Here is a 21,271-nt window from a genome sequence, read left to right on the forward strand (position 1 = left end):
TGTAAAAAACAAAAGCTAAGTTAAAGCTTAGATGTCCACAAAACAGAACTACTGTTTTTATTTGTACCTTGGAGAGGGCTAGAGTATCTGTCAGACTCCTACACTTTGTCTTTGGACAGGAATATTTTCCTTTGTCCTGAAGCAAAAGGACTGGATTCTCTGCAGAAAACTCTTAGTTGTTAAAAGTTTGTGGACACAGGAGGTGCAATCATCAGTACTTGTCACTGCATCTGCTATTTTGCCTGCTTGATACATTTCCTTATGACAGAAAGACCACTGTGAGCCGGTGCTAATTCCAACAACATAATGCCTTGCTGAATTAGAATGCGTTTGGGTTTTACTTTAAGCTGAACCACTTTCTTTAGATTTCTCATAGGGGCTCCTGTCTAAGCAGAAGCTCAGGGAGGTTCCACACAGTGGTGACTCAAAGAGGCTCGTGTGTAGGTCCTCAGATCACTTACAGCTGTCCCAGCTAATTCGGCCCATTAGTCTAAATAATAAATCCACTGTTCGGGGCAGCTACAGCTGTTTTAATGCCTGCAGGTAATTCTCAGGGCTGTTGCTAGCTCCAAAGACATACAAAGGTCCCTTAGGTGGTATCTCAATTTTGTATGTCTTGAGGGGCGGGTGTGGTGGTTCTTTTTTGTTTAATTGATTGTTTTTGTTGAGCCTGATAGGTTAAAAAAACATGAAGTACTGCTGGGTAACCTTTACCACATCAGTTACTTTATTTTTGCAGTTGTGGGTTAAAGGTTCCAAGTTTTTAGGTACTGTGCAGGATGATTGGATTTCTTTTTGTAGTGATCAATTTTGATCTTGATAAATACTGTTCAGTTGTACAGTCAATTAGGCTATGACTCCAAATTTTTATTGTCTGTGGTGACTTCAAGCAATTCAGGTTTGAGATACATGAACTTTTAGGAGGGTCTGGATTATGTTCTTAGGCTGGGTTTGTGGCTTGATGTTACTTCTACTGAGTTTCACTTGCAGTATTTCTGTGATGGTGTTATTTTGCTGAGGGTCAAGTTTGGCTATTTAGTAGCTATTCAGTATCAAATTAAGTTTTTAATTGGACAAGGGAAACTTAGTGTACCTGTTTCTTCTGTGTGAGGGGAAAAAAAACCCGAAACAACAAACCCTGCAGGCTCAATGTGTGCTTGTGGATGTTCTCTCTGATACTAACCTTAGTGTTTTTCCACACTGTGAGCAGTGCAATATATACTAATTTCATATAGGTTGTAGCTAAGCTTAGATGTAGAATTTTTAATGCACATTACTAAAAATTCTCTTGCATGTTGGCTTTATTAAATCAAGTGCATTGGCTGAAGGGCTCTCAGGCCCTGGGCTTTGTTCTTTGAAGCTCAGCATATAAAGTTACCCGCTGTAATGCGTATGTTCAGAGTCAGATGCTCATAGCTGACTTTACAGAATGTAACACTGGAATTATACAGCACTGAAATGTGTATTAGAGAATCAGTATAAGCTGGCTCTTCAAAAAACAAAACCAAACCCATAACTTTTTCCAACACTATAAAATAATAAGTAGGCTTTTATATTAATCTACAGAGATCTTTGTGAGAATTGAGTGTAAGTGATAATGGTGGTGGTGATTATTGTTAAATGCTTTCATTGCAGACCCATTCTCCTAAGGATAACAAAGGTAAGATTAAAAACACTAGTCTAATGCACTTTCATTTAACGCTTTTTTTTCCAAGCTGTTATAGTTTTTCACTGCTGGTAAACTGAAGAGACTTCTACACTTAGTATTCATATTCAGAGAGTAAAATGTTACACCTCCATTCTTATTCAGAGAGTAAAACGTTACTTGCCAGCATGTGAAAACAAGTTGAAAGATAAAGCCAGGTACATAATGTCTTTAAAGATTTGTTGAGTTCCTAGGCTGTTTTAGAATCACACAATGCCAGGATACAATTTATTCTAGTTCTGGTAAGTTATTGTGTGTTTAATCTTCCGTAGTAGGACTGCTTGTACCCATTCTGTTAAGTAAGTCACAGGTACCCATGCTGTCTTGTGCTACCGAGTGGTTCTTTACTGAATAAACAAGTGGAGGAACAGAGTCTTAATGTAGGTTTTGGGGCTTCTTGGTGCTCTCTTTCTCCTATAAGTGAGTGCCTTTACTCCATCTTTTGACTTCAGGACTGTGGTAGGTTAACCTTGGCCAGCAGCTAGATGCCCAGTGAGCCACTCGCTCACCCTCTTCAATAGGATGGGGGAGAAAATAGGATGCAAAAGCTTGTGGCTCCAGATGGGACAGGAAGGTTGCTTAGCAGTTACCATCATGGGAAAAACAGACTCGGCTTGGGGAAAATTAATTTACTTTGTTGCCAATTACTATAGATTTGGATAGAGAGAAACAAAGACAAAAAATTTAAACACCACCTTCCCCTACATCCCCTTTTTTCCCAGGTTCAACTTCACCCCTTTGTTCCCTACTCCTCTACCTTCTCCTGCCTAAGCAGCGGGAGAGGGTCGGGGAAGAGGGGGTTGTGGTCAGTCTGTAACACTTCATCTATGCCACTCCTTCCTCCTCATGCTTTGCCCCTGCTCCAGCGTGGGATCAATCCTATGGGCTGAAGTTCCTTCAGGAAACACCCATCTGCTCCAGCATGGGATCCTCCACAGGCTGCAGTGTGGACATGTGCTCTGCCATGGAGCACCTCCTCTCTCTTCTTCTCCTCTGACCTTGGTGTTTGTGCTGCTGTTTCACACTCTTTTTCTCTTTTCCTCTGCCTGTCTGGCATTTTTGTCCTTTCCTAAATGCACTTTCCTAGAGGTGCCACTGTCTTGGCTGCTGGCTTCAGCTGTGTCTTGCAGCAGGTCTGCTGGAGCCGGCGGTGTCCCACACGGGGCAGCCCTGGCCTCTTCCCAATGGAGGCCACCCTGCAGCCCCCACCGCCAGCGCCCAGGCGCCTGCACCTAGTGCAAGCTAGAGATGCCTGTTGTTAGGACTTCACTCACTGTAAGTAACTCAAGAGTTAACTTTTTGATTAATAAGTAGCGTTCTAATTGGCTTTGCTCTTGTTACTCAGAGCCTAATGCTGGCATGTTCTTATTCATCTTTGGTACTACTTCCACATATTGTATCTTCAGACTTATGTTCAGCTGCAGTGCTGGGGCAAGAAAACTTCATCAACTAGTTATAAAATAAAATAGACTTTTATTTTTTTGCCATTAATCTACAGCAGCTTTATTTGTAAGGGCTATTTTCAGCAGTAACAGGGCCTTCAAAAAGAAAGGAGCAGTTGGGGGGTGGTATTGCCAATTGAAAATTGGCAAGTAGGAAAATACTGTTGTTGAAGTGAGTAAGGTTATTTATGTAAGGGAAGGTGTCTGCTTCTTTAAGGGTCTCTGGTCAAGGACTTTTTCAATGCAAAAACAGAATCATAAGAAAAGGAGGAAGCCATAAACAAAACATACAGGCACACAAACCTGAGGGAGGAACGGTAAGGGAGGCCATGATGAGAACCAGACTTGGCCACTGATTGGTGAGGGTTTGGGGAGTGTGGGAATGTTCATTCCAGCAAGTTTGTCTGAGTGGGGACCTGCTCCTGGGAAACTAGGGGAAAAAGGGGGAAATCAGGACCAAAAATACACAGACACACAGCTAAGAAAACAAAAGTGGAGACAATGACAAGAAACAAACCTGCCAGTCACACTAATTGATGGGCTATCAAGAAACCACAGGCACCGCTTCCAGGAAGATCAGCCTGGCCTTTGCATCTGATAAAGCTGTAAAATGGGAGGGTGTGGGGAGGTGGAAATCCCCCCCACCTGGCTGGGAGGGGTGCGGCAGGGGAAGGGGAGCAGGGTGGGACAAAGTGGGGGTAAGAGGGGCTGGTTATGTGTAAAACCAGGCTGCTCTGTATGCTTGTCTGGCTGAGCTTTTTCTCCTGATTGCCACAGTCTGTCCTTGCCTCTAATTATTAAATCTTGTCTTAATTTCCTCTCTGCATAATCCCACTCTCTACCCCATGTACCTGTGTGCTGCAAGGATGAAGTGGCAGCTACTGATGAGAGCTCTGTGTGTGCGTGGACGGGGTGTCAGCTACTGGAGTGAGGGGGGATGTCTCAGTGCTAGCTACTCACGTGGGGGTGGGTTTTGGCTTCCAGCCTCTGGGGTGGGACGGTGAGTGTCCTGAAAAATCAGCTACTGCAGGGGAACTGTGTGAGTGAGGGGCAGAGCATGGGTGGCTGGAGCGGGACCGTGGGCAGCCCGCATATCTGGTGCCAGCTGCTGGGCTGGGGGGCAGTGGGTGTCTTGCCTTCCCCAGACCTGTTGTGCACGTGTACTCATTGGCAAACTTCGTGCTGGATGAGCAGGTGAGGCAGGGACCTGTGTGATGGGGAGGAGGGCCTGGGGTCTGGGCAGGGGTGTTGGGTGAACAGAGGGAGCCGTGCTGGTGCTTGGGGGACCTCTGAATGTATGTGTGCTTGTGAAGCTGGAGAGTGTCAAGTGCGTGCCTGCACTAGTGACCTTCTGCCTCTGCCAGCTGAAGAAGAGGAGAGGACTTGGCTCTCTGTGCTTGTGTTTTGTGTGAGTCCCGGGCGTAGGTGCTGTTGAAGGCAGCACCTTGGCCGTGGCAGCCTGTGTGACCAGCGGTGTTGGTGTCCTGTGTGTGTCCCTTGGACACACATGCCTGGCTTTGCTGCTGGTTGAAGCTGCCGAAGGCGAAGTGGCAGCTGTGTCCCTCAGCCCGGGCAGAGACCTTGGGGTACCGGGCTGGGCTCCAGTGGCCAGGTGGGAGGCAGTCCTTGGCCAGAGTGGCTGGGAGAGGCAACCACTTCTGACACCCCTTCACAATTCATACTTGTCAAATTTTAAGTAAAGATGTCTGAAGTATTTACGTTTCTGGCAATGATATTATGCACTTTTGGAATTTAGCTGGTGGTACTCAGGAGTTGAATGTAAAAGATCTCTGTCAAGTGATTTAAGTTCAACGGGGTGGTGACCTTATATTTCTAAAACGTAAGTTCTGTTGTTCTTGATCTTATAAATAAATAAGTAAACCTTCTTCTGCTTAAGTAAAATAAGCTATGACACAGTGCTACTTACACTTACATCTCTGGGACTCTGTATTTGTGTGCCAGTATCTGAGCTAAAGCATAAAGTAGACTTGAAAAATAAACCAATTGTTCATGTTCTATTTCAGAGTGAGAAAATTAATAGGTTTGTACTGAATTTTAAAATCTACATAAATTAATAGTTTACTGTGGGTTTAAGTGAAAATACATAACTGTGTTTAACTCATGTCCAGAAAAACCTGCATTGACATCAGAGTTTGCAGATGTTGTTTACTAGACAAGTAAAAATGCTTTCCTTCTTGTAATGTAACCATTTATGTAGGATGTTCTCGCCCTCCCTATTTGCACCACAGTTAAATTACTTAGTTTATTGTAATTGTAATTGAACATCATGATCCATTCTCTTTCTTGACTTTAAAGGTTGCGTTTTACTTTGATGTGAAAACCTTTTGCTGTCCAGACTACCAGGAAGACCTGTGCTAATGGATTAGGAATTCCACTGTTGCAATGCATTTTTCTTGTTAGATTTATTTAAATCGATAGATTTGGCTAATCTTACTCTTCTTTCTTTCCTGGCAGCCGATTTATTTTGCACATTCCGAGTGAAGAGAGAGACAATGCAATCAGAGTGTGTTTTCAGATTGAACTTGCCCATTGGTTTTACTTGGATTTCTACATGCAGAACACACCAGGATTACCTCAGTGTGGGATAAGAGACTTTGCTAAAGCTGATATCCTTTTTATTACTGTGATTGTTTTCTGCCTCAGTGGATAAGGTGCAAACTGAGTATTGTTAACAAAATTTTGTACTTGCAGCAGGAAAATGTCAGTTCATGTATTAGTGATTAAAAGTTACTATTGCTAGGTATGTGATTTTATCTGTTCATTGCTTCCATAATTTTGTGGCATCGACAAAAGAAATGTTTCTCAGACTGATAAAGAACTATGGAAAACAGGTAACTTGCGATCTTTGAGGATTTTTCCTCGTGGTTGCAGTTTGGCAGGCTAGGTGGGTTTCAAAGGTGAGCTGTTGCAGCTCTTCATGGTGTTTTGTCTCCTTAATTTAATCCCTTTCCAAGTAAACAGTGATGTAAATCTTAACATAGCTGAAGGTGGTATGTGTTCCCCCATGGGCAGTGGTAGGTATTTGTTGGAAATACTGACAGTTGCTCTAGAAACAGTTCTGTTGGTAGGGGATAGGATGCATTTTTACTGAATTCATACAGTTGGGCTCTGCTTTTTTCATTGCTTACAAGGGCTGCTGGAACATATACTACCTAGTCCTGGCTGGAGAAAAACTTGTGACTTTCATCCAGCAAGTGTTTTAGTTTTAACCTTTTCCCTTACATTCTTGATATGGGATTGGAGTATTGCTTCTAACTTTCATGACAATATTATCTGTGGTTTCACTACACAACATACTTCTCTGCTAGTTTGATAACAGAGATTTACTTCGAAACACTACAGCTTTTATTTTAACAGTAAACTGTAAAAATATGATAATTTTCTGTTGCTTGATATTATGCAGTTATTTCTTATTTATTTTAGGTATGTTTTTAATTACAAATGCATTTTCAGACAAACAGATTTCTTCTAGTAATTATAGGCAGTGCAGGAAAAATACGATGTAATAGACATTATTTGTTCATTACGTCTGTCCCTCTCCAGGTCACATTTGCCAGAAATATTAGTTCTGCTGCAGTGTTGTATTTTTAAGTAGTCTGCGATGGAATGTTTTTTATTGGTAGTATAATTTTATATGTAATATATAATATTAATACTTTTATTAAGGGCTTGCAGATTTGGTTTCAAAGTTTTACAGTTATAAAGGTTATTCATGTTTTCTCTGCATGGTGAGTTTTGGTAAAGTGTATTAGAATCTAGATCTCTAACTTGATACCATTAAAAATAATTTTTTTGCATAGTAAATACTTAAATACAGATCTGTACTGTAGTCTAACAAATGATTGTGGGAAAAATTTATCTCCACTTGAAGCAGGAGATGAAACTGTATTTTTGTCTGTCTCACTTCAAAATAAAAAAAAAATGTGTTTAAGAATAATACATATTCAAAATAACTGTTATGTGGATACTTTTTGTTCAAAATTAGGGGAGACCTTCCTTTAAACAAGCAGCCTTGCACCATCTTTTTTCTTGTCTTTTTTTTTTTCCTCTCCCCTCAAATTGGCTTGTATTAGAATTACCAAGTTACTCAATACTTTCCAACCTTTAGAGTTTGATAATGGATTATTCATAATATTTTTTTACTTCAAGAGAATATATCTTGAAAGCACTTAGGGGAGAGATTGTTGTTATTGTAAATGTTGAGTGGCTATCTTTTGATGTCTGCGTGTGATTTGAAACTGGATGCCTAAGTTTATCTTCCTTAACATGCTGCTGTACTCTTCAGTCACTGCCCTTTTTTACTGCCTCAAGGTGAAGATGTACAAAAGGTTTTAGATGAATGGAAAGAATACAAAATGGGAGTGCCAACCTATGGTGCAATTATTCTCGATGAGACACTTGAAAATGTAAGTACGGAAATAGTTGTGAAGGGCTAGAGAGAAGGATGGCATATGCTGGCAGAAGTAATCTTTTTGTTGTTTGCATTTTTCATTTGGAGAAAAAACAAATGTGCTTCACATTCACAAAGACCCGACAGTTACTTGACACTGTTAAGTGTGTACAGAAATGTAATACAGGAGACAGAAACACACTTCCACTTGCTTTCCTACTCAGTTTTGCTTTTTTCATTCTGAGTTGCATGATCTCATAAAAAATGTTGCAGTTCTTACTAGAACACAGAAAACCTAATGGGTCTTCCAGGCTAAAATATCTTCTTGGAGAAGCAGGGGATGGCGAAGGGAAGACGTTTAATAGAAATTGGTTAGAATAGTGGGTGTTTGACAGTTGCGTTCCCTTGTATTTTGCAGGTTCTTTTGGTTCAGGGCTATTTAGCAAAGTCTGGTTGGGGATTTCCAAAAGGGAAAGTAAATAAAGAGGAGGCTCCTCATGACTGTGCTGCTAGAGAGGTAAGTTATATTTGAGTCCCTTAAATTTAAGCTAAAGAAATGAAATTTTGCTGAGAGCAGGATATATGTGTTAGATGAAAAGACATTTTACTTAGGTAATAAGTAAAACCTCTTTATTGAAATCAGGTAAATACATAGTCTATTCTTGCAGGAGCCTTCTGCTGTAGCTTTTACTGCTTTTCTGAGTTCCAGAATGATAATCAAGGGTGTGGTTATATAATTTAAAATAATTGTTCAATGTTTTTAATTGTTTTGCACTAACTTGCTAAGTTAAGTGAGTACTATTTTTACAGTTCTCTGCTGAACTATCAACTTACTTCTAAGTATTATTTTTGGTGCTTGGGAAATCTTATGTGCTTTGTGGCTTTTGGAATATTAATTTCAAGAGCTACCATAACTGTAAAAAGGTAGAAGAATGGGAATTTAGCTTATGTACACTGGACTATGTAAAGAGGCTAAAGAGTTGAGTTGGAGGTGGTAGAAGATTATGTAAAAATTGTGAAGAACTTTAATTTTCTGTTTTTCAGTGATGCAGGAACAAGGATCAATATATATGGCGAGTAAAATCTGACAAATAAAATTTGTGGGATTTATTGCTGCTGGAGACCTAGATATATAGTGAAGTTGCATATTAAAAATAGCCTGTAAAAGAATATTACTGGTATGAACTCAATGTTTATGTAACATAAAACATCCAGATTTTTTGAGAGGGAAAATTAAGATGAGGGAAAGTAGTGAGATGTGTTAGTTTTCTTCACAGTTGGACTCCAAATCATGGATTTTTTTTTTTTTTTTAATATACCTGTCAAAGATGCATGAATGAAAAATTCCGTATTTCTGATTTTCTGATGGTACTTTCTATACCACTCATACATTTAATATGGACTTGGAAAAGCAAAATAAGGTGTTAGATCTTAATATTGCACTATTATGCAATGCACACACATGAAATACACTTTCATGTTAGCAGTTACCAATCTCTGAGTGTAGAACATTATTTATATAGAATCAAGCGACTTGCCAAAGAGTGAAACACCTGAGCTACAGGTGCAGTGGGCTATCATTGCAGAACTCAAGGGCTGGGGAAGGATGAGCAGAGACTTAGTAAGGTTTACTTGATTATTCAATGCATGTTTCTTTTCCCCTGCCCCAGGGGAACAATAGCTTGTTCGGTTAACCTTTTACCAGTTAGGTGCTTGTAGGGTTGCTCTAAAGGACGGAACTGAAGGGAGAGGAGACCGTAAAAATATATGGACCACAACACAGTGGACAGGACAAACTAGGCATAACTGCTTCAGGAAGGAATGATGTGAAGTATGCCTTCCTTTTTACTTGAAATTATGCTAGCAAAAGCATTAAAGTGGGCACAGTTATACTGGGGGAAAAAGTCTTCTGATGGTGTTTTTAATTTGGAGAATTGATTTAGATTACAATAGTGAATGACACTGTTGCTATGATCCCTTTCCATCAAGGTAGATTGTCATTGTGGATAAACTGGCAAATTCTTCAAGGCTTACATGTGGCCAGGAATCGGGATGTCTGTAGTATCTGTGCATAAATCTTTTAACTGCTTTTACTGGAGTCAGCACAGGTCTGAGACCATAAACTGCATCTGTGTAAGGTCTAATTGAAGAGGTCTTCACTGGGCAGTGCCTACACAGTACAGTAGTATTTCAGAAGTTGATGAGGGCAAAACCATATTAAATGGATGATTCTCTTGGTAAAAGGAGTTTCTACAATGAATTCACTTAAATAATCTGGAAAGATCATTTAGGAAGGGAAAACATTGGTGTTAGTAGTAAGAGTAAGTATGGAGGAAAAGCATATCTTCTCTTAATTGAGACAATGTGTGTTGGGTTTTTTGGGGGTTGTTTTTGTTTGTTTGTTTTCCCCTAAACTCTGCTGTTCTTAATGTTAGTTAGATGGAAAGATGGCTTGCTTTTTATTTTGGTATAAGAGGGGTGGTATGTGCTAATTTGAAGACTAACTGGTCAATTATTTGCTTTGTATTAAACACTTCTGGTTTTTTCATATTGGTGCTTAATTTCCTCTGCATTTTCAAATATGGAACTTAGAACCATTTTTCTGATACCAATTGTCCTGGTTTCGGCTGGGATAGAGTTAATTTTCTTCCTAGCAGCAGGCATAGTGCTGTGTTTTGGATTTAGTAGGAGAAGAATGTTGATAACATGCTGATGGTTTTAGTTGTTGCTGAGTACTGCTTATGCTAGTCAAGGACTTTTTCAGCTTCCCATGCTCTGCCAGGTGCACAAGAAACTGGGAGGGGGCACAGCCGGGATAGTTGATCCAAACTGACCAAAGGGCTATTCCATACCATATGACGTCATGCTCAGTATAGAAACTGGGGGGGTGTGTGGCCAGGGAGCAGCGATCGCTGCTCGGGAACTGTCTGGGTATCGGTCGGCGGGTGGTGAGCAATTGCATTGTGCATCACTTGCTTCGTGTATCATTATTATTATTATCATTATGATACTGTTACTATTAGCATTACTATTTTACTTTATTTCAATTATTAAACTGTTCTTCTCTCAACCCAGGAGTGTTTCTCACTCTTACTCCTCCGATTCTCTCCCCCATCCCATCGGGGTAGGGGGAGTGAGCGAGCGGCTGCGTGGTGCTTAGTTGCTGGCTGGGGCTAAACCACGACGCCAATATATACATTGGTATTTTGTGTAACATATTTTGAGTATTTCCTGGTATTATTATTTTATATGCAGTTATTTGGTTCCATTTTTCATTATATGTACCCACGAGAGATGGGGGTTGAGAAGAGGTTTTCCTGAAGATTCTGTCCCTCTTTTTAATTCTAAATCTGGTCTTTAAAAAATGTGACTTCTGCCTTTGGCTGTGGGGCTTAATAGCCCTGGGGTAATAAACAGTTCTATGAGTGATTGTTCACATGCATGTTCCACTCTTTGGCCAGAAATATTTTGGACAATGGTGTCGATCCTGCATATTTTCTGAGTACTTGTATTTCCTGTGGAAACTTTAAGGACTAGGAAGTTTCTGAAAATGAGTACTTACTTAGCAAGTTAGAGGCATGATCTAATTTGAGCTATTCAGTATATTTGACATGAATCTTTTTATGTTATAAACCTTGTATATTTGAGAATGTTGTCAAAAGTAAGTATTTCAAAGTAAGGCTCTGAGCAGCCTGATCTAGTGAAAGATGTCCCTGCCCATGGCAGTCTAGGGTTGGACTAGATGATCTTTGAAGGTCCCTTCCAACCTAAACCGTTCTGTGAATCTATGATCCTTTGCTGCAAGACCATAGAATATACAAATAAAATGTTCTTTTAAAATATTATTGTCCTTCTAGTAATCTCCAACAGGTCTAAGACTCCTATTTTATTCTTTAAAGTAGCTGAGAACTCAGTTCTAAGTTTGTTTGTCAGTGTGAATGTGCAGTTTGAATTTTTTTGCTACCCTATTGCTGGGTTTTGTTATGAATGTAAAAATGATTATATGTATTGGGGGTAGAAGGTTCATGAAGTAGAAGGATTGTTGAAAAGGAAGAATAATTGAGGTGCAAGTAAACCTTGCTAGAATTTGAAGATATCTTTACTCCCCAAATAGTAGATTTTGCTGTGAACAAGGTTTCCATGCATCCAGCAGCATGGAGGAGCAGCTAGAGACTCCTCATCCATATAAATAAATTGCTACGTGAAGGTGTAATAGAGTTGTTTCAACTTTTATTACGGGTCGGTCTGTCTTAGAAGTGTAAAGCACATAGGATCTTAGATACTTTTTCCGTTACTGAGCATATATCTATGTGTAAAGGCTTGTTTTTCCCAGCAGTGGCCAGCTTTCGTGGATAGATCTGAAAAATAGTTATTCCTTTCCTTGTAATGATAGGTTCTGAAAGGATAAATCTGAATGCACACACTGATTTTTTTTCTATATGCTTCTCAGGTGTTTGAAGAAACTGGGTTTGACATAAAAGATTATATCTGCAAAGACCAATACATTGAGCTGCGAATTAATGATCAGTTAGCACGGCTATACATCATTCCAGGAGTTCCCAAGAACACAAAATTCAACCCCAAAACTAGAAGGGAGATTCGGGTATGTGTTGTCTTGTTTGAATCTGTAGAAACCGTGTTGCGGAGCTTGATTTTTAAAGCTAATGGCCTGTAAAATAACGAAAATACCAAGCATTATTAATACCTCAAATACTAGGTACAAATGGCATCTCTGCACTTGTAGGGTCTTGTCAACTTCTTGCAGCACCAGTGCAAAGACTGATTCTTGAGCATCTGTCTGACATCTCCATTCATCATGAAAACAACATTAGAGCATGCTGTCAAACTGTAATTCTCCCATTCTTTTCTCTTAGGTGGTGTATGTGTTTATCATTTCATGTTATTCCTAGTTATAGATGCATATATAACTATATATTCTTCTGAAAATGTAATTGTTGTGATATACAAAAGCCTATGTATCAGAACGGCAAACTAAGGATTATGTTCTCTCTTTCCTGGCTAATACCATGCAGACTTAGAGAATAGTGTATTTTAAGCAGGAGGTTGGGAAAGGGACACAAAACGGGAACTATTTTGGATGGTTTGTGTACCATTGGGCTTTTAAAAGGTATTGTGAAAGGGGGAAGCAAAGACTTAGGTGGTAGACTTGTTGGAAACTTTGCTCCTGATATCCATAGTTTATGAAGTTTGAGTATCTATATTGCATTGCAGTTCAGTTCAAAACAGCTATCCCCATATTTTCATGCAGATGATGCCACTGAACAGGGCATCTGGCTTTCTAAATAGGAAAAGGTACTTGTTGACTAGACAGGAGTCTTGTATTAGAGACCTGTTTTTCAAAATACAAAGTAAAAGATGATGAACTTTGAGGTTTCTTTAAATGTACAGTAAATACCTGCCTTTGTATAACAGTGACCATCTGTGTGGGGGTGATGAAGATTTCTTACAATGACATATTTTTGTCTCCCTGCTGAAGCAACATCTTCATCTCATCTAATACAATGGGCATGCCATTTTTGTATTCCCTGTAGAACTATGTTGAAAACCTTATCAGTTTGTAATTTCTTTCCACAGTAAGCGTTTTGTCTGGACCTGGGGTTTTGGGGCTAGCTTCTGCAACAGAAAAGCTTATATGGGTTCTTCTACACTGTGTATATTCAGAATTCCTGATTTCATTCCCCATTCTGCAAAGTATACAGTTTTAATAGTTAAAACTGTAATATATGAATTATAACACAAATCCTATCCTTTACCCATGTTTTCTTCTTTTCTAACAAAAACTGAAACTTACTCTGCAAACTAAATCCCCTTCTTTCTGATAATTTTTGAACTAGTATTGGTGGTCTAGTCTTGATGGCATTTTAAACAAAAATAGCAAGAATAGTAGTGGCTTTGAAAGTTACTTAAAGCCTCTACCTTTATGGCATTCAGTGTGTGGTGGTTTGGTTGGCTGGTGTTTGAAATCCTTATTCAGAATTTAGTTGCTGGATAATACCTTTCATGTTTTGGGTGCCATATCTTGCAATAAGTATGTGCTGTACCGTCTGTTACTCTGTAGTTGCAGCCAGAAGAATGACCCCGTTGTTAATTAACCTTTTGTGAAAAACCCTGTTGTGGTCTGTTAAGTAAAGTCTTCCATTGTGATTTTTTAATTAAGGAAAATAATTGTGGTTGATACACATTTGTAATGTTCTGTAAGGCTGCAGTAGTGGGTATTTTGATTTTATTTCTTGTTTTTCTAGAATATTGACTGGTTTTCCATTGACAAATTACCATGCCACAGAAATGACATGACCCCGAAGTCCAAGCTGGGTTTGGCACCTAACAAATTTTTTATGGCAATTCCCTTCATCAGGTATGTTTGAGATGAGGCAAATGCTAGGCCAGTGCCTTTCATACAACTTTAATTTCTTTAGATTTGTTTTAGTAAGTAGATCTTGTTGCATTTCTCCTTGCTCACAGGCCACTGAGGGAATGGATTTCCCGAAGGAATGGAGATTCCTCAGATAGTGACAATGGATTTTCATCTACAGGGAGCACACCCTCTAAACCCAACTTGGAAAAAGCTAGGTAAGAACCAGGTCAGTTTAACACCTCTATATCCTTTCTATAAAACACTGGTCATACAAAGCTGCTTGTCCTTTCTCCAAGTATTCATGTTCCAGTAATAGAATGGGTTAATTTAAAAAAAAAAAAAAAAAATTGCAGGCATCTCTCATAGGACTGTAAATAGGGTGAGAAGTTAATGTCATAATACACTTTTTTTGTTAAATTCTACATGTGTCAGAACTGAGATAATTTCTTGAGTCCTGTCTATGGGAATCCAAAAAACAGAAACTAAGAAAAGTAGGTAACTTTCAGTGCTTCAAGTTCAATGCTTTTGGCACTTCCATAGAGGACAAATAGGACTCTCTAAAGTAGGGCTGTAAAGTACTATCAGAAGTACCTAGCTAGATAAAACCTGTGGGGGTCAGTAGAGGAACAAGTGCTGCTGGCTGAGCTAAAAGCAGTAGAGCAAACTAAAATCTGTAGTCCCAAAGAGAAGGAAGGCTGTGCTCCAGTAATTCAAGTCAGGTCAGCACCAACACTGACAACAGCAGGACAAATGCTAGCATGGACCTAGCCTGCTGTGTGTGCAGAACATAGGTTTCTTACCAGCAGGCAAAACAAAGTTGGATGAATGCAGTGACTGTTACTACAGTTGCCACACTAGGTTACTTAAGCTTGTCTTCTAGGTTGTTACCAAAAAACAGAAAATTCTTTCATATTTCTCTTCTGCTATCCATCAGTTTGAAGTTGTGTTGTAAACTCTGTTTTACTGTACTAGATCCAAACTCCGCTGCAGTCAGCAGATGTTTACAGATGGCTTTTTAGGAGAGCAGTTGGTGAAGCCAAAACAGCCACAGAAGCCATATAGTCATCCTGAGATGTCTGAAGCTTTGAAAATAAAGGTAGGTTGTTTCTTAGGCAAACATATGCATCTCATCTATTTAAAACAGATGTCTTTGCTCATAAGGGTTCCTCTCTGGAACGAAAATACTGAATTTTACCACCATAGCTTGCAAAAATAAAAACACGGAAAAAAATATCTTGGGGATTCTCAGGTTTATCTGACATTAGAGGTGGTGGGTATCAGGTGGTAGTTGTGTTGTTTCACGTATAGATAGCAATTACTACTCACCATTTTGGTGTTCTCCATGTACCATTTTGAAATATTTTGGGTACCACTAATATATATGCATCAGTGTATGGCAACTCACTGAACTGAATTTATAGTGTAATACAGCATCTGTAATAGTGCAAGAGAGACTGAGTAACAGCTGATGACTCTTTGTAACTTGAGTGTATGTTTGGTTAATTTCAGTGCGCTTCAGTTAGTCTACAAAAGATACCGTTTACATGTTTTGAGGTTATTTGGAGGAAAGTTTTAACTAATAAGTAGGAAGTGTCAGTGCAATGATGTTCAATGCTGCCATGTAAACTCTTTACTACATTTTGGACTTAATGGCAGAGTCAGAGCTTAAGGAGCAATGGCAGAAAGCAGTATCAAGACACTTCCAGCCAAAAGAAGCGAACAAATGGAGTCCACAGTCAACCAGTTAAGCAAAACAATACCTTGGTAAGAAACATGCAGTGGCTGTCTCATTAAGAGGTTCTAGTAATGCTTAACAAAGGTGCAGGCCAATGTCCTGCTGAAAGAATGTAGAGTGCATATCTATCAAAAGTATATTTGATCAGAATATTTGGTATGTATTTGTAGAAATACAACATTTCTTACCTTGTATGTGTATACATCTATAGGCAAGCATACTAAACTTAAAAGTTTGCATTTTGGAAGTAAGTCTTATTTTAGCAGCTGAAAATTTGTCAGCTGTTTCAATTGACAATCCTGCAGCTTTCCAGGTTCCTGTCAGGTAATAGCCTACAGTAGTGTGTCATCATAAGTCAGTGTAGCATATGTCTTATTTATTCATGTATGATATATTATTGTAAGAGTGGAGTTTGTTATGCGGCAGTTAGATACAAAGTGGTAATGCATATGCTTATGCATTCCCTTCTCTCTAGCAAAAATGTTGAGATGTAGACTTGACTTGAATGCCAGAATCTCATTTAATTTTTTAATCACACAGTAGAGCTACAGCAGTTTGTAAATTCCAGTATGACATTCTTGGTTTGTTACCTTTTCCTTGCAGTAAGCAATTGTCTTTGTCCCCACAGTTCTGCTGGCTGGGAGAAGGCTCATTGAGACACCTCTCTTTGTTTTAATATAATGTCTTTCTGATCTGCCCCCCATGTTCTTTATGGCTCTCCAATTCTACTTTGTTGGCTCTTGTGCAGCAGTGAGCCCCAGTTCTCCATGCAGCTCAGCTGGCTTGTCCAGGCTTTAGTTTTTCTTGTTTACTGGCTGTAAGCTAGATTCTTCCCATTCTGGCTTGTGGTTATTACCTTCTCTCTGTTTTTCATGTAAAAGTACAGAAACTGTAAACTCTTGTCCTGTAAAATCCTCACTGTAGCAATAAATGGTTAGTTGTGTTTGGGTCTGAGAGCAGAAGAAAGAAAAGTCAAAGAACTGACTGCCCAGAAATTTGGCTGTATAGAAAAAACAGTAACGGGAATCTGTAGGATCTTGATTGAAACAAGTGGAACTGTTAATATGCCACAGTTACTTTGTAGACTCTTTACAGACTTTTCTAAATACTCCTGTGGTGTTTCATTTGCATTTTCATGATCGTCAGTCTTTTGAAGTTTAAATATTATATGGCCCAGTGATAATTTTCTAATACAATTTGGAGGCCAGGGAACTCTTAATTTGTACATAGTGCAAAGGGCCATACTTGTCTCTGTATGCTTACAGCAGTGTACCTGGGGCTAAAACTTCACTCCTCCCTGGAGAGTTCTAAGTTTGTGTCTCTGATGCATGCTAATTTAATTGGCAGTAGCAGCTTGTTTGCAAATATATTCTCCTTGCTTTTTGTGACAAGCCAATTGAAGAATGGGCTTATGCATGCACAACTTTCATTCCACGCCATCATATGCAAGACCTTTCCAGCTTAAAACATTAAGAAAGCACTCAAAATTTTTCCATGAAAGTCTACATTTTAAAAATGGTTTGTTGACTGTTAAAAGGTTGCATGCTTCTGAAGGACCTGTGGACTTGAAGCATGCTTACTAGGTAAAGTAACGTGACAGAATTCATGCTGAGTTATAAGTAAAATAACTCACACATCAGGAGGTGTGTCAAAGCAAATATAACCAGAATGGCTTTTAGCTGATACTTAAGCTATACCCCTAAGAAATAGAATGCTGTTTCTTTATGAAGTGTGTAATGTATGATCATTCTCTCAACCAGAAATGTGAAAAAAGGCTTAATCCAAGAAGACTTCAAGATAACTTTGAAACAGGCAAGTGCAGTCTGAATTTTTATCCATTGTCATACATTACAGGCTGAAGGCACCTGAATGATGGTTGAGGTTTTTCCTTGTATGTTAACCTACCAAATGTTACAAAGCCATTATTTTTCTAAGGCAGTCTGAGTTGTGGGGGGTTTTTTTGTTGTTTCTTTTTTGTTAACTTCATGTGCTGCTTCATGCTGGTTTTGCAATTCTTCTCCTGAAGACTGTCAGATTATACCCAGGTGGCTGAGTAAAAAGTAACTGAAAGCTGGTTTAGGAAACCAGCATCTCAGTCAACACAATGCTGGTAATTGAGTGTTGGTTCAAGGCTTTCTGTCCTGCTAGTAATAAGTTGCAGTTGATACTGGACTACTCTGGAGAGTGCACACAGTTGTTTACTTACTGGTCACAAAATAGTGTCATATTTCTTGCCTCCTTATTAAGAAATGACTTGCAAAACAGCATCTGTGGGTAAAACTGGCTATTGAAAGTGTCCCCAGATTGCAGTGACTTTTAAGATTTGTTCTAGCCGCTCAATGACTTGTAAATACAGCTGTTTGAGTTACTTTCTTCTGTTTATGACCAGACATACAGATTTTGTTATGAATATTAATTGAATATATATTTGAGGTATGGCTTTGTATTGTTATTGATACTTTTATTGATAGCTATCTGTTTAAAATTTGTTTCCTGCTTTTTTTCTCTTTAAGCAGATGCAGCATATGAGATGTGTTGCTCCAGTGAAGACCCACTGCCAGAACATGTAGAGGGACATTCTGTGGCATGCAATGGCCATTACAAATTTGCTTTCTCATCAAGAGCTTTCTTGAGTTTCAAGTTTGACCATGATGCCATAATGAAAAGTTTTGACCTCTGACAGCAAACTTATTAGGAGCAAAAATCAGGCTTGCCTGTTGCAGTTGAGGGGTTTCTTATCCAGCCTTACTCTTTCTCAGGAGTTTTTTTGTTTTGTTTTGTTTGTTTGTTTTTAAATGCAATGCAGGGACTGACTGGTGGTTTGGAAAGGTTTGTTCTCTTTGCAGTATGGGAGTGGCATAGTCAAGTGTTGCACTTTAAATGCAGTATAGCCTTTGTCCACAAAAGTACCTTTCCAGTGTTCAGTTCACTTGTTCCTAGCTGTGCATTAGAGGGCATTCTTTTTTCTTTTTTCTTTTTTCTTTTTTCCTTTTTTTTTTTTGAACTTGCTGTGTGTTTTATAGAATGTCATTGACTTTTTTTTAAACTGTTGGAGTATACCAGCTTGCTAAATTTTAAACTGCTCTGATGTAAATTATTGGACTTGTTAGTCATTATTGTGTAGTACATTGCAATATTACGGCAGTGGCAATGAAGCTGATTCTCAGAGGACTCCTCTGTCCTAGTGATTTTTAAACCAAGTTGCACATTTCAATCCTAGCCTCAACCTGTCATCCTTTCTCTGTCCTGGTTGCTTGCCCAAAATACCTACCTACGTTCCTTCCCTCCTTCCTTCCTTCACACTGACAGTTTCTGTTGGCTGGCAATCAGTAGGACTTGGGAGTCAAATCTATAGCATGTTGACTTCTAGTACCTACTCTGCTTCTGTCTTCAGTAAGGACACACAAACTGGGTAGAACTTAGCCATTCAAAGTGTCTAGCTTCAACTCTTATGCGCTGTCCCCAGCTGGGTAAGAAGTTGCAAAATTTTGTGTTATCCCAGTTGCAGCTGCTTTCAAAAAAAAAAAAAAAAAAAAAGCTTAAACTTTGTCTGTGAGAGGTTACTTATGTAGAATTTATCCTGAATGTAAATAAGCCTCTGTAGATCTTGCTGAGGAGTAAGGCAGGTGCATGGATAATAGAGTCATTGTGTGACACTAAATGGCTTAATCAGGCTTGCAATAACTATTCTAAGGGTGTCCAGTATTGTATTCTGTGCTGTTGTCCTCAAATCTCGTGTAGTGTATGCTCTGTATATATCCAGTAGTATTGAATTGCACTTGCAGTTAGCATTTAAATGATGTAGCCTCAGTTGTTTTCAGCTACAGTGCTTTCTTAGTAAAAATATCAAAAGGGGGGGGAGGGAATCAAAAAAACAGTAAGAGTTGGGGTGACAAACTGTTAAATCACCTTCATGATTCAACTTAAGGGGTTTCAAACACGTGCTTTGCAGTTGAGAGAAATGCACTGAAATAATTTGTCACAGCAGCTTGTGCTAGCAAGCATATTGTCCCAGATTTAAAAATGGACTTTTCTCTAAAGGCAATTGATAACTTCATAGGTTGAATGAACTACGCCGTTGTCTGATCACAGTGTATGCTTATGCACTGAGTCTTTATGCAACTCGTGTCATCCAAAAACAAAATCCTGGTCTTCCTTCAACCACCCTACTTCATCTACCCTACCTGATCTGTTATGTAGTGCTTTTCCTCAGAAATAGCTTTAGAACTATCTCCTGGTTTATTTACCTGCCTGGCACCAGGTGATTTGGGACTCTAGTGCTGTAGTAATCTTGGCAATAGGAACGCTGGACTTACGTATCAGCCAACAGGAGAAACAGACTGCAGCATTTCCTCCTTCTGGAGGACAAGAGTCCTGAGGGCCTTGTCTTTCAAGACCAAATTGTGAAATAGCTCAATCTAGCTTTGTCTCACTTTGGTTTGTGGGTTTGTTTGTTTTTTTTTTTTTTTTTTAAAAAGTATCCAAAGGCATTCAGGCATTCAAAACAGTACATGGTGAAGAACAGTAATTGAGAAAGTGGGATAATGCTGGAGGAAGTTATGTTATTCAGCTTCAGGTGAAAACTAATCTTTAGTGCAAGTAGTCGATTTCCCAGCAAAAGTGCCTTTACTCATGGTGAGGCAGAAGTTTGTATTCATATCCTGAGGCTGCTACTGCCTGTGGAGTTAACAAGATTCTCCTAAGGCATGATTAATACCAGGCTGTGGAAATCTTTTATCTGAAAAGTCAACTTAATTAGTTATATTTCATCTAGTGCTCTGTGAAATAAGGGGGATGTTGATAAAACAGTGAACTTGGAGCTTCTGTCAACTGTTTGGGAAATCATGTCCCGGACAGAGGAAGTCTCTAGAACGAAGCAAGTGTGTCCTACGAGTAGGAGATGCTGCCTGCCCTCTGTATTCACTGGGTCAATTTTTTTCTTCTTAGTGAAAGGTTGGTTCAGTGTAAGAGAAATTGGTTGCTTCATTAAGCAACCCAAAGTGGGGCTTATACATATGTCATGATTTTAGTAAATCTAGCCTTAATGTGAGTTGCAAATAAATGTGATAAATATGCAATAACTTACTTCTTTGTATAAGGGTACTCTTCCTGGTAGTAGCATTGCTTTCTGCTTTCTCAGTAAAGTTTCTAAAACAATTAAGTGTGGTGGCATGTGATCCACCTTACAGGTATCATGCCCTGCACTGTGAACATTTTGAATTGTTTACTATTGTTTGTTCTTATTTCACCATCCTTTTATAACTAAGTGTATTTCTAATTTTAGAAGTACAGTTTACATTATCTTCTGTAAAACAGTGAAGAAATAACAAGTGAGATACAGAATTTAGTTCTGCAGTTTTCATGCTATGGGAGCTAGACACAGAGAAACAAGTTAACTGCATGTTGGACTTGTGAGCTGATGTCAGATACTTGAAAAACAAACATTGTTCAATTTGAGAATGATTGCCTGTAAGGGGTTACTCAGATTATGAATGGTCACTCAGCATTGTTGAAATTAAAGAACTTGTGGAATAAACAAGCGTTTAACAAAAAAGCTACAAATGTGTGGGTGCTCGGAATCTAGTACTAGTTTGCAGTTTCT

At 39.1% G+C, this 21,271-nt stretch overlaps 1 protein-coding gene across 3 annotated transcripts in view; it reads left to right on the forward strand.

The window, feature by feature from the left end:
- Positions 1–20,135, forward strand: part of DCP2 (decapping mRNA 2) — a 22,703-nt gene extending 2,568 nt beyond the window's left edge. The window contains exons 2-11 of one of the 3 annotated variants that reach the window (XM_075725968.1): positions 5,623–5,774; positions 7,447–7,574; positions 7,977–8,075; positions 12,009–12,161; positions 13,822–13,934; positions 14,042–14,149; positions 14,907–15,030; positions 15,591–15,698; positions 17,430–17,481; positions 18,186–20,135. In XM_075725968.1, coding sequence (XP_075582083.1) covers positions 5,623–5,774; positions 7,447–7,574; positions 7,977–8,075; positions 12,009–12,161; positions 13,822–13,934; positions 14,042–14,149; positions 14,907–15,030; positions 15,591–15,698; positions 17,430–17,481; positions 18,186–18,349 — 1,201 coding nt within the window. In that variant the 3' untranslated portion in view covers positions 18,350–20,135. The remainder of the gene's footprint in view (positions 1–5,622; positions 5,775–7,446; positions 7,575–7,976; positions 8,076–12,008; positions 12,162–13,821; positions 13,935–14,041; positions 14,150–14,906; positions 15,031–15,590; positions 15,699–17,429; positions 17,482–18,185) is intronic. The other 2 variants (XM_075725969.1, XM_075725970.1) reach the window with 2 other exon arrangements.
- The last annotated feature ends 1,136 nt before the right edge of the window (positions 20,136–21,271 follow it).

Source organism: Pelecanus crispus, chromosome Z, assembly GCF_030463565.1.
Source record: "Pelecanus crispus isolate bPelCri1 chromosome Z, bPelCri1.pri, whole genome shotgun sequence".
Classification (NCBI taxonomy): Eukaryota; Metazoa; Chordata; class Aves; order Pelecaniformes; family Pelecanidae; genus Pelecanus; species Pelecanus crispus.